This window comes from Chrysoperla carnea, chromosome 1 (assembly GCF_905475395.1).
Source record: "Chrysoperla carnea chromosome 1, inChrCarn1.1, whole genome shotgun sequence".
In the NCBI taxonomy this organism is placed as follows: Eukaryota; Metazoa; Arthropoda; class Insecta; order Neuroptera; family Chrysopidae; genus Chrysoperla; species Chrysoperla carnea.
In genome coordinates, this window is record NC_058337.1 from 42,955,706 (window position 1) to 42,970,508 (window position 14,803).

Here is a 14,803-nt window from a genome sequence, read left to right on the forward strand (position 1 = left end):
AAAAAAGGTTCAAAATTTAATTTAAGTTTTTGGCAAGAGAGCGTGTGTATTTTTCCGAAATAAGTTTTTGGTGACTTTTTAGTAGCAAAATCAACATTTTGAAGTACTTTTTCAAAAATAGTGGAATACCCTATTTCATTACTTTTTGTGACCAATACTAAATGTACGAATACCTATTATAATAATATTATATTTTGTTTTTACTCATGCATCATCTGAAAATGCAACAGGATCATTATTAAATGAAATACCTATATATATCTAGCTTTTTTAAGTTTTAGCATAATCTGTGTTTAATCAATTGTTTTAAATATGTTTGTTTCTCTATTAAAATAGTGTAAGAGAACTTGAATATGTCCGAAAACGCGCATTTATTTCATTGTTTTAAATAATACTTAAAACATACAGTGTCCTTCAGAACGATGGGTCTATGATGTTCAGATTAGGTTCGGAAATATACTCTAAGTTGTTTATTCTTCGAAAAGGATTCAATCGTAACGGGAAAAAATCACATCTCGGTTTTAACTTAAAGTACGGTACAAATTTTTATTCACCCAATTCTTATTTTTATGAGAAAGTATTATTTTGACTTTCACGGTTGCTTTTTAAACTATAAAAGATAAAAGGCTGTTAAATTCATGGAAAACATTTGATTTATTGATTTTAATTTTGTATCAAATAGATTTAGTGTTAATAGGGATCAAAATGAATTTAGCGCAAGTCAAAATTTGTTAAAAATAATTTACAACTCTCGAATTTACATGTTTTCCGATGTAGTTTTTTTTTTAAATGTGTTCCAGAATGTACTGTGCCATGGTAAATGTTAGGATGCTGCTCACAAAAAAATATGTTTTTAACTAGGTACAGATTTTCTCAACAACACATTACAGTACAAAGGCAGCTGTGCTTTCCTCTCTCGCAAAAACATAAAAATGATCCTCTTTAACAAACATCGTTTGGTTGACATATTTTCTTATAAACTTGATACATATGCCGTAACTCTTAAATCCAAACAAGTACTAAGGTTGACAGTTTATAAAAAATATAGTAGCTTTCGTGGCATAATTAGCAACATTTTTTTTCATAGCTATAATAAACATAAATCTGTATGCGAGCAGAGTCTGTGATGTATAGAGCCTTTAATTACTGCCAAATAACTTCAGCAAAAGTGTCCAGGCACCGTCATTGGTAAAGATGATTCTGCTTCTGTGATTCAAAGTGATTCATAATTAAGTACAAAAAAAATATTTTAATCGCTTGCAAATTATTCGAAAGTATTTTCTAAATGACACTGTTAGGTACTGCCCAACTATGTTCGTACCTTTATATGTACTGTAGTTGCTTAACTTAATAAAATAAAGTAGAGTGAACTTAAGTTTAGTTCAAAGTCAATAATAATACGTAAGTACTTACTTGTTTGTAATCATGTAACAAAATTAATGATATGGAACATATATATAATATAAAACAGTTTTGAACTTCAATAATATTCTTTGAGACCATTCTTTTTTTAATAGTTGGAGCTTGCTTATTATTATTATTTTTCTTTTCTTTTTTTAAATATTTATTATTGTTTTATAATATTATTTCTTCATTTTTATTGTACACTTGCTAACTACTGAAATATTGAATACTGGTTGCAACTTAGTACCTATATATACATAATGTTCGATTTACATCTAGGCATATAAATATCACGACTATGACAGAATACATGCGTTAAGCAATGCATCTAAGTGAGAGTTATTATATACATGTGTTGAAGCTTCGATTTGCGTTGAGATAGTTGCAAGACACTTGGAGAGTGGGAGTTTGTTTGTTGAATAGATGAACTACAACAGATAAGCCACGATACAAGATACATTTGCAATGCCATATGACACCTATAATACCTCTTATTTAGATGCATTGCTGATCTGTGTACTCTGTCATAAGAGTGATATTTATATGCATAGACGTAAATCGAACATTCTGTATACTTACTAAGTTAACAACAATTATGTATTTGACATAATATACCCACAATACTAGTGGTGTATGATTCTATTATACAACCGCTCAAGAATATGTATTTAGCTTAAATTTTCATGCGTATAATTTAAGCATCAAAAATACGTATTTGTCTTAAATTTTAAGCCAGATAAATCAAGCAAAAGCTGAAATATCTCCTTGCTCTGACATAGACTGGCGGGAATATCTGCATAAATATGCTCCATTTTCGGTTCCTCAATTTTGACTAATATAGAACTGAAAATTAATTCAGAATGGGCTCAAACGAGAAAAATTTGGTATTGAAATGTGCATATAACATCAAAAAAATAATTTTTCCCATTTTGCATGCCTTTTATTTTGCTTGCGGTATGCCTTTCCTTTCAAACTGACAAAAAATTACTCGGTATTAATATTCACTTCCTTATTTCAACTATTATACGTATGGTAAAATAATCCAGGTAAAAAATCAAGTCCTTCTCTTTTAAAGAAAGCATAACATTCACTTGACAGACCGCAACCAGGCAAGCTTGACTTCAGTCAGAGTTGTTCATGCATTGACTGATCGGTTCACCTACAAAGTCTGCGAGCCTATCTGGCTAATTCTGACTTATTGCATAAAATCGGTATATTAACGTATGATCAGTACTAATTTTCAGTAATTATCCCACAATAGTAAATGTACCATGTTAAAATCCTCTTTATAAAAAAAAACCATTTCAAAATTTAATAAAATACTCTAAAATTTTATAAAAATAAGTAAAAAGCATACACTAAAGTTTGGTTTTTATTAATAACCGTAATAACAATAATAATGATGCTGATATTATAGTAGCAATGATATTGCGTATTGCCAAGTGTAAGCGGGACGTAAGAGACGGAAAAGACATTTTGGTGTATATATGACAGTGGCGGCACGGCTCGGGCGTTCTTTGAGAATGTTGCCTAGCAAGGTTTTTGTGTATATAAAATATTTCTCTTTTATTTTTACTGATTTTAGTTTTTTTTTACTGATGTCATCACAGAGAAGGAATACACATAATATTCTACTTCTCTATAGGTATTATATTTAAGAATATAGGTTATTATATTAGTTTTGAGATTGGCAAAAGTGCATCACCGTGCATCGAAATAGATTTTATCAACAATTATCTACTTGAATATTCAAACGCTAACTTTCAATTGAAAGTTGAAATTTAATTAATGAGTAACTACAAAAGAATATAAAAAAGAAAATCTAAATTTTCCGAAATGGAAAGAAATGTCATGGTTTTTGATAATACCTACGCAAGAACCGAATTTGTTAGCGAATGTTCAATGATGTGTTGCTGGACTTTATAGTAGTAGTACCTTTTACTTTATTATATTGAATTACAAATTGTACTTATCATCACTGAGTACAGCTCAAAATTTAATTTTAAAATAATTTTTTTTTTGGGTTTTTCAAGCGAAAGGAAATACTGATATTTTAATTTTAAATATTTACTTTTTAATACTCAAGTAAATACAAAATCATGAACATTATTAAGTCTTTTAATATTTATTTATGTTTCCTTATCAATTTATTAAATAACTGTTTGTCTAGATTCGATTAATACCTACTTATATCGATAATGAATCAGTTTTGCACAACATGCAACATTTGATGGAAAAGAAATATTTTTTCAATTCAAAACTTTCTTTCTGAATTCCGGTTTGTATGTATCCTTTTCTTATTTTAAGATTTAAAGAAATATTGTCGATTAAGATAAAGTAGAAAAGATTTATTCAATATCGCACTGACGGTTTTATTTCTGTTGCATTATTCTAAGCCAACTTGAATATTACTTCGGTTGTTCCACATCGTATATTCAAGAAGAGGGATGCATAGGTGAAAGCAAGTATATTTCGTATAAAAATTTATATACCATGTATATGAAATATATCAAGGTATACTAAGTTTAGTCTCAAGTTTGTAACGCCTAAAAATATTGATGCTATGAACAAAATTTTGGTATAGGTGTTCATAAAATCACTTAATTAGTTCATTTCCGGTTGTCTGTCTGTCTGTCGCCTGTCCGTCTGTCATCACAATTACTCAAAAACGAAAAGAGATATCAAACTGAAATTTTTATAGCGTGCTTAGGACGTAAAAAGTGAGGTCAAGTTCGTAAATGAGCAGCATACGTCAATTGGGTCTTGGGTCCGTAGGACCCATCTTGTAAACAAAAGTTTAAGAGTAAAAAATGTTCCTTATCATCACTGTTTACCCGTGAGTGCGCATATTAGGCGCAAATTGTGTAGTATGTATTATATGCGAATATCAGTTATGTATGTGTGTCATGTATGTATGTATAATGTGACAGAGTAATCAATACTGTCTATACATGGTATTTCAACAATTAACTCAGTCAATTGTATGTTTTCAATTGTTTGTATTAATGTATTTAAATATCAGTATATTTAGTAATAGAAAAAAATGGATTGAGAAAAAAAATATTACATCCAGAAAACTAAAACTGCACAGTTTGAGAAACAATTTTTCTCAAACTCTTCAACTACCCTGCGCCAATACCAACAACACCCATTATACCATTTCTTAGAAATATTAAAATTTCTCTTTAAATAGTTGTCATCAATAACTGGAAAAAAATGGTTTATAAAATTATATTTAAATGGTTTATAAGTCGATAGAAAGGAGATTCGTTACAAATAATAGCAAAGAAACTAATATCTTTAAGAATTTTGAGACCGCTAATGAATCCCCACCTCTCTACCTTTTAAGCTCATGCTTCATTAGTTTTAAAATTAACTCACTGAAGCATACGGTTCATTTTTTGGCACAATCATATGCCACTTTTTAACTGCCAGATATTAGTTTTGATATCTATATCGAATCCGCCACTGATTCAAAACATCAAATAATTACGCCAAATATTATAAAATAACTACTACCAGCACCCAGTACCAACCCAAGAATAGTATCTTTCATCCATTACACACGTATTTACTTCTACACATTCCAAACACATACTTCGCGCTATATAAAACTGAATCAATAAATAGATAAATATTAAAAATATACTTACTTAAAGTATTTATAAATAAAAAACCCAAATCTAATTATTATTCATATTAAGTACTTACTTAAGTAATGTTGTTTTGTTCTACTGAAATATAACTGTTATTGTGGCTCTAAATTTATTGAATCCAATTAATTAACTAAACTTGCTTAGACTCAACACAAATTAATGCAGCAAAACGGTTTGTCGCAAACAAAAATCAAAATCGGTTCATTCGTTTAGAAGCTATGATTCCACTGGTAGGCACATAGATACACAGACACGTTAAACTTAAAGCATCCCCCTTTTTAGTTGGAGGCTAAAAACTATTTGTTCGATTCCACTCTGGTTAAACTTTTAAATATAAATAAAACAATTTTGTTTACAACTTTCTAATAATTTTCAAATAAAAGATTTCACGCTGTATTTTGTAAATTTCCCAAATTATAATAAGGGAAGGTGGTCTATAATGACTCTCCTAAGAAAAAATGTAATTTATAGCCAAACTATTCGACATATGTACAACGTCGAAGTATTTTTGAATTCTTTATTTCAATGTTACAATGTTGGCATGTTAATTGCTTTTGATCAGTTTAAATTTTTAGAACTATTCAATATTTCTCAAAAGGGATCGTTTTGACCGGCCTTATAAGAATAGTGGGTAAAATTATCTCCTTGTATTTTTTATCACATAAAAAATTAATACATAAAACATTAACTGTTCTTTTACATTACATCAAAGATTAATATGAAAACAAAAATCAGTAGTAAATTCATCTAAATCAACACATTCAAGACCCGTTACATGATGGGGGATCATTTTAGTCTATACAAAGGGGGTCATTTTACCCGTAACGACATATTTGAATATCGTCATAAAAACTGACCTTAAAATTTATTATACGACTATAAAATGTGTTATAATATTATTAAAAGTCAACAAAAGCTGAGAGTTAAACAGCCAGCCGGCATTTTACCCTGAGGGATCATTATAGACCACAAATTTTTATCCATTAACAACACTTTAAAAAGAAAGTATTTAAAAGCTTAATAAAATAACAAGCCTAATAAAATAACTTAATAAAAATTAAAAAAGCTTAATAAAATAACTTTATGAAAATTAAAGAAATTTATTTTCATATTAATTGATCGTTGATCATTTATTGCTTACAATATTTTCATAAGAATCATATTAATTACCCCTTAAAACTATTCTTAATATAGACAATAAATAAATTCAAATTATGATCATATATAATAATTAATATTAATGTCTATTTCTAGACACAAAACAAAAAATACAATATTATACACGTCATAGATATTCATTATAAATATACCTTTTTGTAAATTAATTAATCATTTTATAATTAAATTTAGTTTTGCGATTTATTTAAAAACATTCAAAGAAATTCACTTGAACTACGTTCAGTCCAGTCAATGTCTTGGATTGAATATACAGCGTGTATCTGAACAAATGGTCAATAATCGAGTGGAGTGATCAGATACATCGAAACAAGCAGTTTGGTACAAGAAACACGTCATCGTCAAAAAATTGGTATTTTTATGAAAAAAATATTTTTTGTTTAAACTTTTGCTCTATCTCTCACAGTTTGTTGTATTTGCAAATTTTAGACATATATCTTTAACAGTTTCGTTGTTTGTCTCAAACTATTAAATAGCATATTCGAAACATTTTTTCGAAACTATCTATCTATATCTATCTAAAAAATAATTGAAGCTATAGGTACTCCAAAAAACCCAACAGGTAGAGTTTTCGAACATGTGTATCTTAAACCAAAATCCTAATTTCGGTGTACCCTACCATCCCCTTGGGAAGGGGTCGGCAATCTTTTGAGCCGTATAAGCATTTTGGACCAAGATATTCGCTTTCCAAGCAAAATTATCACTTCTGGATTTAAAACCCTGTATTATCTCAAATAATCATTGCACTGAAATTTTTTTCATATCATTAAAATTTAAACTTGCTTCTTTTAAACACTTGCATATCGTTTCCTAACAATTTATACCACTTTTCATTTTTAAAAATAAAATAGAAAAATAAAATTGTTCCATATTTTAGGCGTTTTTTCACCTGGCCGCCATTTTATAAAAAAAAGGCGTTATCTAAAATCTTATCGTGCTCATTAGTTTACACTTCACAAAAGTTTACTATTGCAATCCATTAATTGCATTTCTAAAAATCAAGTATCAAATCCAAATGGTTCAATATGGATTTTGTTACTATTTGTGTTGAGAGGTTCTACTATGAATCTACTATGAATCTGCTACACACTATGTTACTATCTGCTACACTACTATCCACTATGAATCTGCTACAGTACTCTATGCTACAGTGCTAATACTCCTTAATCGATTCAAAACGATTTTTAAATATTTTTTTTATAAAATAAGTAATATTTGCGTTTGAAACTATAGAGCCGCAGTTTTACATCTAAAGAGGCGCATGTGGCTCGCAGATTGCCGACCCCTGCCCTTGGGTATTGACTATTTCTTCAGATACAGCCTGTATATTCTATCTTGTTCTTCTTGACTGTATATGTGATGTAATCTGTATGATTTTTTTTAATGCTAGAATGTTAAACCAATCAAAAAAAAATTATTTAATGTTAGAAAGATTGCAATAAATCATTCATAGAGTTCATTAGTGAAGTTGATTAGTTATTAGATTAGCGGTATTTATTTTATATGATCAAAACTTTAATTTATAAATGTATGGAAATTTGTATGAAGCTTATAAATATTCAACTAAAGTCAATCAAAATATATGTTTTGGATGTGACAAATTCTTATGAGAAAGAAAATTTATTTTAAAGTAATAGGAAATATAGCCTCCAGTTTGTATTTATTAGTATCTAATAATTTTTATCGATTAATTGGCTTTATTAAATTTTATTTTACATGCCCGAAACATTTTTTATTTAAGAAAATTCATGAAATGTTGAATTTTCTGTCATAATTGCGCCTGGAGCTTAATAAATTGATAAATTTTTTCTAACTTAATTCTAATGAGAAAATAATGCATTTTTCAGTGTCTTATAATTCATTTTCGCGGTTGTCTTTGTTATCTTCATATAAGGTTAGGTTACCTTAAATATACCTCATACGGAGTTGGTTACGCTAACCCACTGAGTCGCTTGATATTTTGATAGTGACTCTGTTTGATTCACCATTGATTTTTTATTTCTAAAAATAAAATAAATTAAGTTCAAGTTAGATCAGAAGCATAATATGAAATGTATGTTTGGATGTTCAGAAATTTAGATATTTAGATGTTTAGATGTTTAGATGTTTAGATGTTTAGACGCAAAAACAGCTTAAAGAATTTGGATGAAATTTGGCACACATATAGTTTACTATGTAAATTAACCACAAGACGTGTCCACTTGAAATTTGGTTTAGATGTGTCTCATAAAACATTATTTTGGGATAATAAGGTATAACTTAGGTGCCTTTTATTTTGTAAAATAATTAAGTTTCCGCACTAAAAAATTAAAACCCATAAAATTGTAGAGAAAAGGGTAAGTGAGGGCAAAGGAAATGAAGGCTATAAATCGGTAATCGGTTTTAAAATTGAAATTTCTCAGTGATACGGGTTTGGTAACTGTTAGTTCATGAAGCTATGGTAACTTAATGAAGCTATTAGAATAATTTTTTACAAGCATTTAAGCCGTCATATATCAGCCTACGTTGATTTATTTATTATGGATGAATATCTTTACCTAATAATTCAATAATTTATTGTCTATTCGTACAATCTATCGAATAGTAAAGTAATAAGTATATATTAGGTAGTATTTATATATCAACAGTTAACAGTATAGGAAATGTAATTACAGATAATTACTTACTGAATTATCTTTGATTCTGACATTGTTATGTGTCTAGAGAAATTCTTCCTATTTCTTGTATGTTTTTTATAATAAATACATACATGCTATACCATACTATTACTATATTACTAGAGTCAAAATCGTTTATGACGAAGCGATATGTTCATCTTTATATTAAAGTAAAAGAATATGCATATTTACACATGTCACTCTATATTGCTGACTAAAACCAATGTCAATTGGTCGCTGTAACCGATCTATTATTTGACAAAGCCCAAAATAAAGTTAATAAAGATAAAAATAAAGTTTATAAGGTTCAAATTCATTTACAATATTATTTTGTTTAACTAATATAATGAGAGAATGTACAGGTGTTGGTCATTATACCTACAATTCCAGTGAATATTCGCTATAACCGATATGTTGTTAAAATCAGTGTTGCCATAATCGAAACATTCGTATATGTGTTTACTAGCGACCCGCCCCCGCTTCGCACGGGTGCAATGCTGATACTAAATACACTACAGAAAAACTGTGAACGTTGTATATAAAAATATAGCGGCCCGCTCTGGCTTCGCACGGGTATAAAATATATAGCCTATGTGATTAAAATCGATCCAGTAGTTTTGATTTATTCATTACTGCCCGTGGCCCGCACGCGTTAAATTTGGAGTAAAACAATCCCCCTTTCCCTATACCATGAAGATTTCCTGCTATCTTTGGAATATCTAAATTCATACACTACATTTTTACTTATTTACTTTTTACATTTTTAACTATTAACCTCAAAAATAGCAGTACTTCTCCACTATTTAATGGATGTTATTATACATATAAACCTTCCTCTTGAATCACTCTATCTATTAAAAAAAACCGCATCAAAATCCGTTACGTAGTTTCAAAGATTTAAGCATACAAAGGGACATAGGGACATAGGGACAGAGAAAGCGACTTTGTTTTATACTATGTAGTGATATAAAGATTCAGTCAGGACCTTTTGTCACTATTACCAATATCGTTATATCCGATTTTGACTGTATAAATATTTAATATTTAGTTATAAAAACATACGTATTATTTATTTATTTAGTAATTCTTCATGGTATTATCATCACATTACTAGGTATAGTACCGCTCGGATATCTTCTTTTTTTTATTGGAGAATATTTATTTCTCATCAGTAGGAAAATATTTACTATTATTAAATATATTAAACATACAAATTAATAACTTTTATTTTAAACAATATTGTTACTTACTACATAAACTATCAAAATTCAGTAAATCACTTTACAATCAGTATTGAATAACAATTTTACAACACACAATTTTTTTTCTTCCGAGAGCTTAAATATTAGTCTCAAATTCCGAGAAACGCTTTAGACTTCTCTGAATATTCCTATTTTTTACTTCTTGCAAACATTTTTCTTTTTAAATTGTTCGAAGTAAAGAAAAGATGAACTTTAAACGGACGTAATACTTTTGAGCATTCCTGAATCAATTTTGGATTAGTTTCGGCGTGAGGTCTATACGTGTATCCAGCATAGCACAAAAAACCTTTAAACGAATTCTACGTACCGATATCGAACATTTTCGATATCTCGCGTAAAACCATTAGACGTGGAATGTAAAAATTTAGAATTTTTTATTGTTGTAACATCAAGCTGCGCACCTTCCTTATCGATCCTTGTACGCAGAAATATCGAAAATTAAATTTGAAAAGAAATAGAAATTCATTTTGACCATTTTTTAGTCCATTTTGACTAGTTTACAAGCTTCTAAGAAAGTCGTAGGGTGTCTAAGAGATCTAAGAAGTTTTAGGTTGTTCTTCACCCATTTGTTAACCAGATGAGAGATATTTGTATGAAATTTTATCGATTTTTGACTATTTGCTACTTTTAATTTAATTAACTTTAATCAAATTTTTCCTTGAGTGGTTTTTATCAGGCAAGCCTTAACCATTATTTTCGTATTTAATTCAATCGATTATGAAGCCAAATATTTATAATTAAAGTACACATAATTAACATGCAACTGCATAATGTAGAAGAAGGACATAGTTTCGTTTATCTTAAAAACGTAGATAAAGTTTTGTACGATAAACATGTGATAATGCATTATTAACGTACTTTTGCGAAAGCTCAACTCGTTATACGCATTCATTGTGCAAATTTTTTGCATACTTACGGTAATAATGCTCTTATCCCACTGCACTTGTAGCGTAGGTAACTATTTTTACCAACTCCTAGCTATTGAAAATGTTTACTTCTATACCTAGCAATGAAATAGCAATAATACAAGAATACATATATTATGTACAAATTTTCATTTGAAATCGTGGTACTCTTTCGACAAACATAATGTACTTGTATCAACTTTTAAATTGTATAAATTTACTAAAAATTCAACAAAAAGAATATTGCCGAATAACAGTTATAATAAATTTGTACCATATTAGTCAATTGTGTATATAAATATTATTTTATTTTATGGTATGTATAAGTAATCTTCATAAATAATCAACATCGTCATAAAAACATGTAACAGTATCCTTCCTACTTCGAAAATGACCGTCATTGTAGATATCTATTCAAAATGACCATATTCTTTTATTGGTAGGTACCTACTCTATTATACACGTTTATGCATATGCAGATATCCCTGTATCTGTTGCTTTGTTTGTATTTTAATTGTACGTTAACTATCTAATCAATTATATAGGTACTAAACTGCTAAGCGTGTGTGTATAGCACTCACTATCTCCTCCAAATCGAGTATAAATACTATTCTAATTGTAAATAAGTTTTCAACTATGTTGAACTTTCGAAACATTTAGATGAAATAATATTACTTCGTTTTTCTAAACCTAATGCAGTATTCTTGTGATGCTCTTAACTTCAAAGTTTTATTCGCTTTGAAGCTTAGAACTTGAAATGATTATAGAAAAGTGTGAAACAAATTACTATAATGTTGAAAACGATGGAGGATATGGGAAAACACAAAAAGTACTTCATTTATCATTTTAAAAAACCAGAATTTTGTTTTCTTTTCATTTTTTAAGTATTGCAAAACCACGTTCTCCCAAAAGTATTGCATAATCTAAAAAAAATAGCTGCGAAAAATAAGCGTATGAGCTTATGAGCTTTGTAGTCCAATCGCAAATCGTTTTGAAGGATTTTATTTTGTCGAAAGCTATACAGTTTTTAACGTATTGCCGAAGGAAATGGAGCGATCGCTTCTGTATTGATGGTGAAATTTTGGAAAAATTTCTTCAAATATTCATCGATCTTACCTACTAGATGTCAAAATTGACCATCGTTAAAATTTATATGTATAAATGTATATATGTATATATGTATAGTATACATAATATAGTATACATATGTATCTATACGTTTGTGTGTCTGTAAAGCTCTCTAACTTTTTGGCACCTATATTTTTTTCGGTTTTTTGCTTGCATCATAAAAAAGGAAAATTCGAAAGAATCTAAAAATTTTACTGTGCTTTCAGTATTTTTTAGACCGTTCATAGAGGTTGTATGTCATTCACATGAATTTTCGTTTGTCGTATTCAAAGAAAAAAGAAAAGTAATCAAAAAATGAAAATTAAATTTGTTTGTAATAACAAGATTTCTTCGAATTTTGGGATTTAATTTATATTATTATCATTATTAACAGTAGATAAAAAAATGAAAACTTATATTTCTTATATTTATTTAAAAAAGAGAAAATAAAAAAGATATATTAAAAAAATAAAAAAATTATTTTTGTATCATTCAGCATGATATCTCTTCTTCACATGAAGACAGATCAAGATTTGTTTACATATTGCTCATTGATATCAGTGAACATGATTTGAACGCCATGTTTGCATGAATAAATAATAAGATATTAATGAAAGGTGACACCGGTAACAAACACATTAAAACAACAAAAACAAAAAATTATATATAAAAACTACTTTTTTGCATCGTTTTTTTTATTAAATTTATTTTTTTACTAAAAATGAAAAAACATTACACATGTTTTAAATAATTATATTATGTGCATTTATTTTTATTTTTGCATAATTTTATAAAATGATCCAAAAGAGAGAAATTTATAACTTTTTTTATGACTTATTTTCGATTAAATCATTAATACCAAAAATAAATATTATTTCACTTTCTTAATATTATTATTCATGAAAATTTAAGTTTAGCAAAATAGAATTAAGGAGGTCAAGAGTGTGTTAAGGTTAAGAAATTGAGGATCGGAAAAGGAAAGAGGGAAGGATAGTTAAAAAGGGAAATTAACTTAACAAGTAACTTAAAGATTTTTACCACTCTCAAAGAAAAAAGTTCCCATTTAAAATTATAAATCTGTCATAATACATCAAAAGCAAATGTTTAATCAAATAAATTTTCATTTCAGGTGAAATCGTCACACGTGAACCGTTAGATCGTGAAGCTAAGGAAATTTATGATTTAGTAGCTGAAGCACGTGATCAAGGTACACCAGCGCGAAGTACAAGAGTTGCAGTTCGAGTTCAAGTTACGGATGTCAACGATAATGCACCAGAATTAGTTGATCCACAAGTAAATATTATTTTATAAAGCACTTCAAATATTCTTGGCATCAATATAGACGCATCTGACATGAAGAAATATACACATGTAGACGAGATTCGAATTCGAGATCTTTTATATTGTGTACACTTCTTCATTATCTGACGTCTTTGAACTTTTTATTCCTTTATATTTCTAATTCATTTATTTTCTTATTTTAGGAGGATGTAGTAAGCGTGCGTGAAGAACAACCACCGAATACAGAAGTTGTACGAATACGTGCAATTGATCGTGATAATGGTTATAATGCATCTGTGACCTATTCTATTCTAAAAGGTCGTGATTCTGATGGTTATGGTATATTTACTATTGATCCAGTCTCTGGTGTTATTCGTACAAGAACTGTGTTAGATCATGAAGAACGTGCTATCTATCGTTTAGCTGTAGCTGCTACCGATAATGGAAAACCACCAAAACAAACTGTACGATTATTACGTGTAGAAGTTTTGGATTTAAATGATAACCGTCCAACATTTTCAAGTTCTAGTCTTGTTTTTCGGGTAAGTAAAGAAAATAAACGTCTTTTATCATTTATTTAACATTTTCCTTTTATAAAATCAATAATTTTCTTTCCAAAAGTACACCATAATAGTTCTATTAATTTCATGAATATACGAACTACACATGAATTAGAAAAAAAGATAAGTAGAAAAAAGTGGTCAAAAGTAGTGACATATAAAAATAATGTTAAATAAAATTAATTGAAAAATATTTATAAAAAATAAAATAAAATTAGGTTAGGAGAGTAATTAATAATTGAATATGATCGTTTTGCACGATACTCAAACACGATTATCAACTGTTTGGTGTCTATGATTATTATTATTGGTGAAGAACACACGGATGGAATGTAATTTGGCAAGTCGCATAAATAATTTAATGATGAAGCTAGTTTTGTTTTATTCGACTATACACACATTGGCAGCGGGATGCCCATATAACATCATGTCATCAGTTTCATTGTGTTCTTCATCAGATCATCGGCCCTCTCATCTCTGATGGACATTACAAAAATACAAAATAAAATATTATCATCTAAAACGATATATTCATTTGTCTTTCTTATTTAATGTCTACAAAAATATATTAAATTTAAATCCAAAAAATATATTTGAATTCTATTCCACATTGTTTTCTAAAAAAATTATTGTAAGAAAATAATGAACAAACGAAAATTACATCGTAATTATAAACATTGTTATCACTTCAAATCGCAAACTATTATTTATTTATTTTTAATTGTTATGTTATTTGAGGTTAGTGAACATAACCTGTATCTTCATTTTTAAATGACAGATTTAGATACATTATAA

The 14,803-nt window shown here is 28.4% G+C and overlaps 1 protein-coding gene across 1 annotated transcript in view; it reads left to right on the forward strand.

Moving 5' to 3' along the window:
* The window catches only part of LOC123305123 (protein dachsous), a 471,584-nt gene that overhangs the window by 434,275 nt on the left and 22,506 nt on the right, over nucleotides 1-14,803 (forward strand). Inside the window, exons 6-7 of the mRNA XM_044886752.1 lie at nucleotides 13,297-13,460; nucleotides 13,652-13,990. Of these exons, the coding sequence (XP_044742687.1) occupies nucleotides 13,297-13,460; nucleotides 13,652-13,990 (503 nt within the window). The remainder of the gene's footprint in view (nucleotides 1-13,296; nucleotides 13,461-13,651; nucleotides 13,991-14,803) is intronic.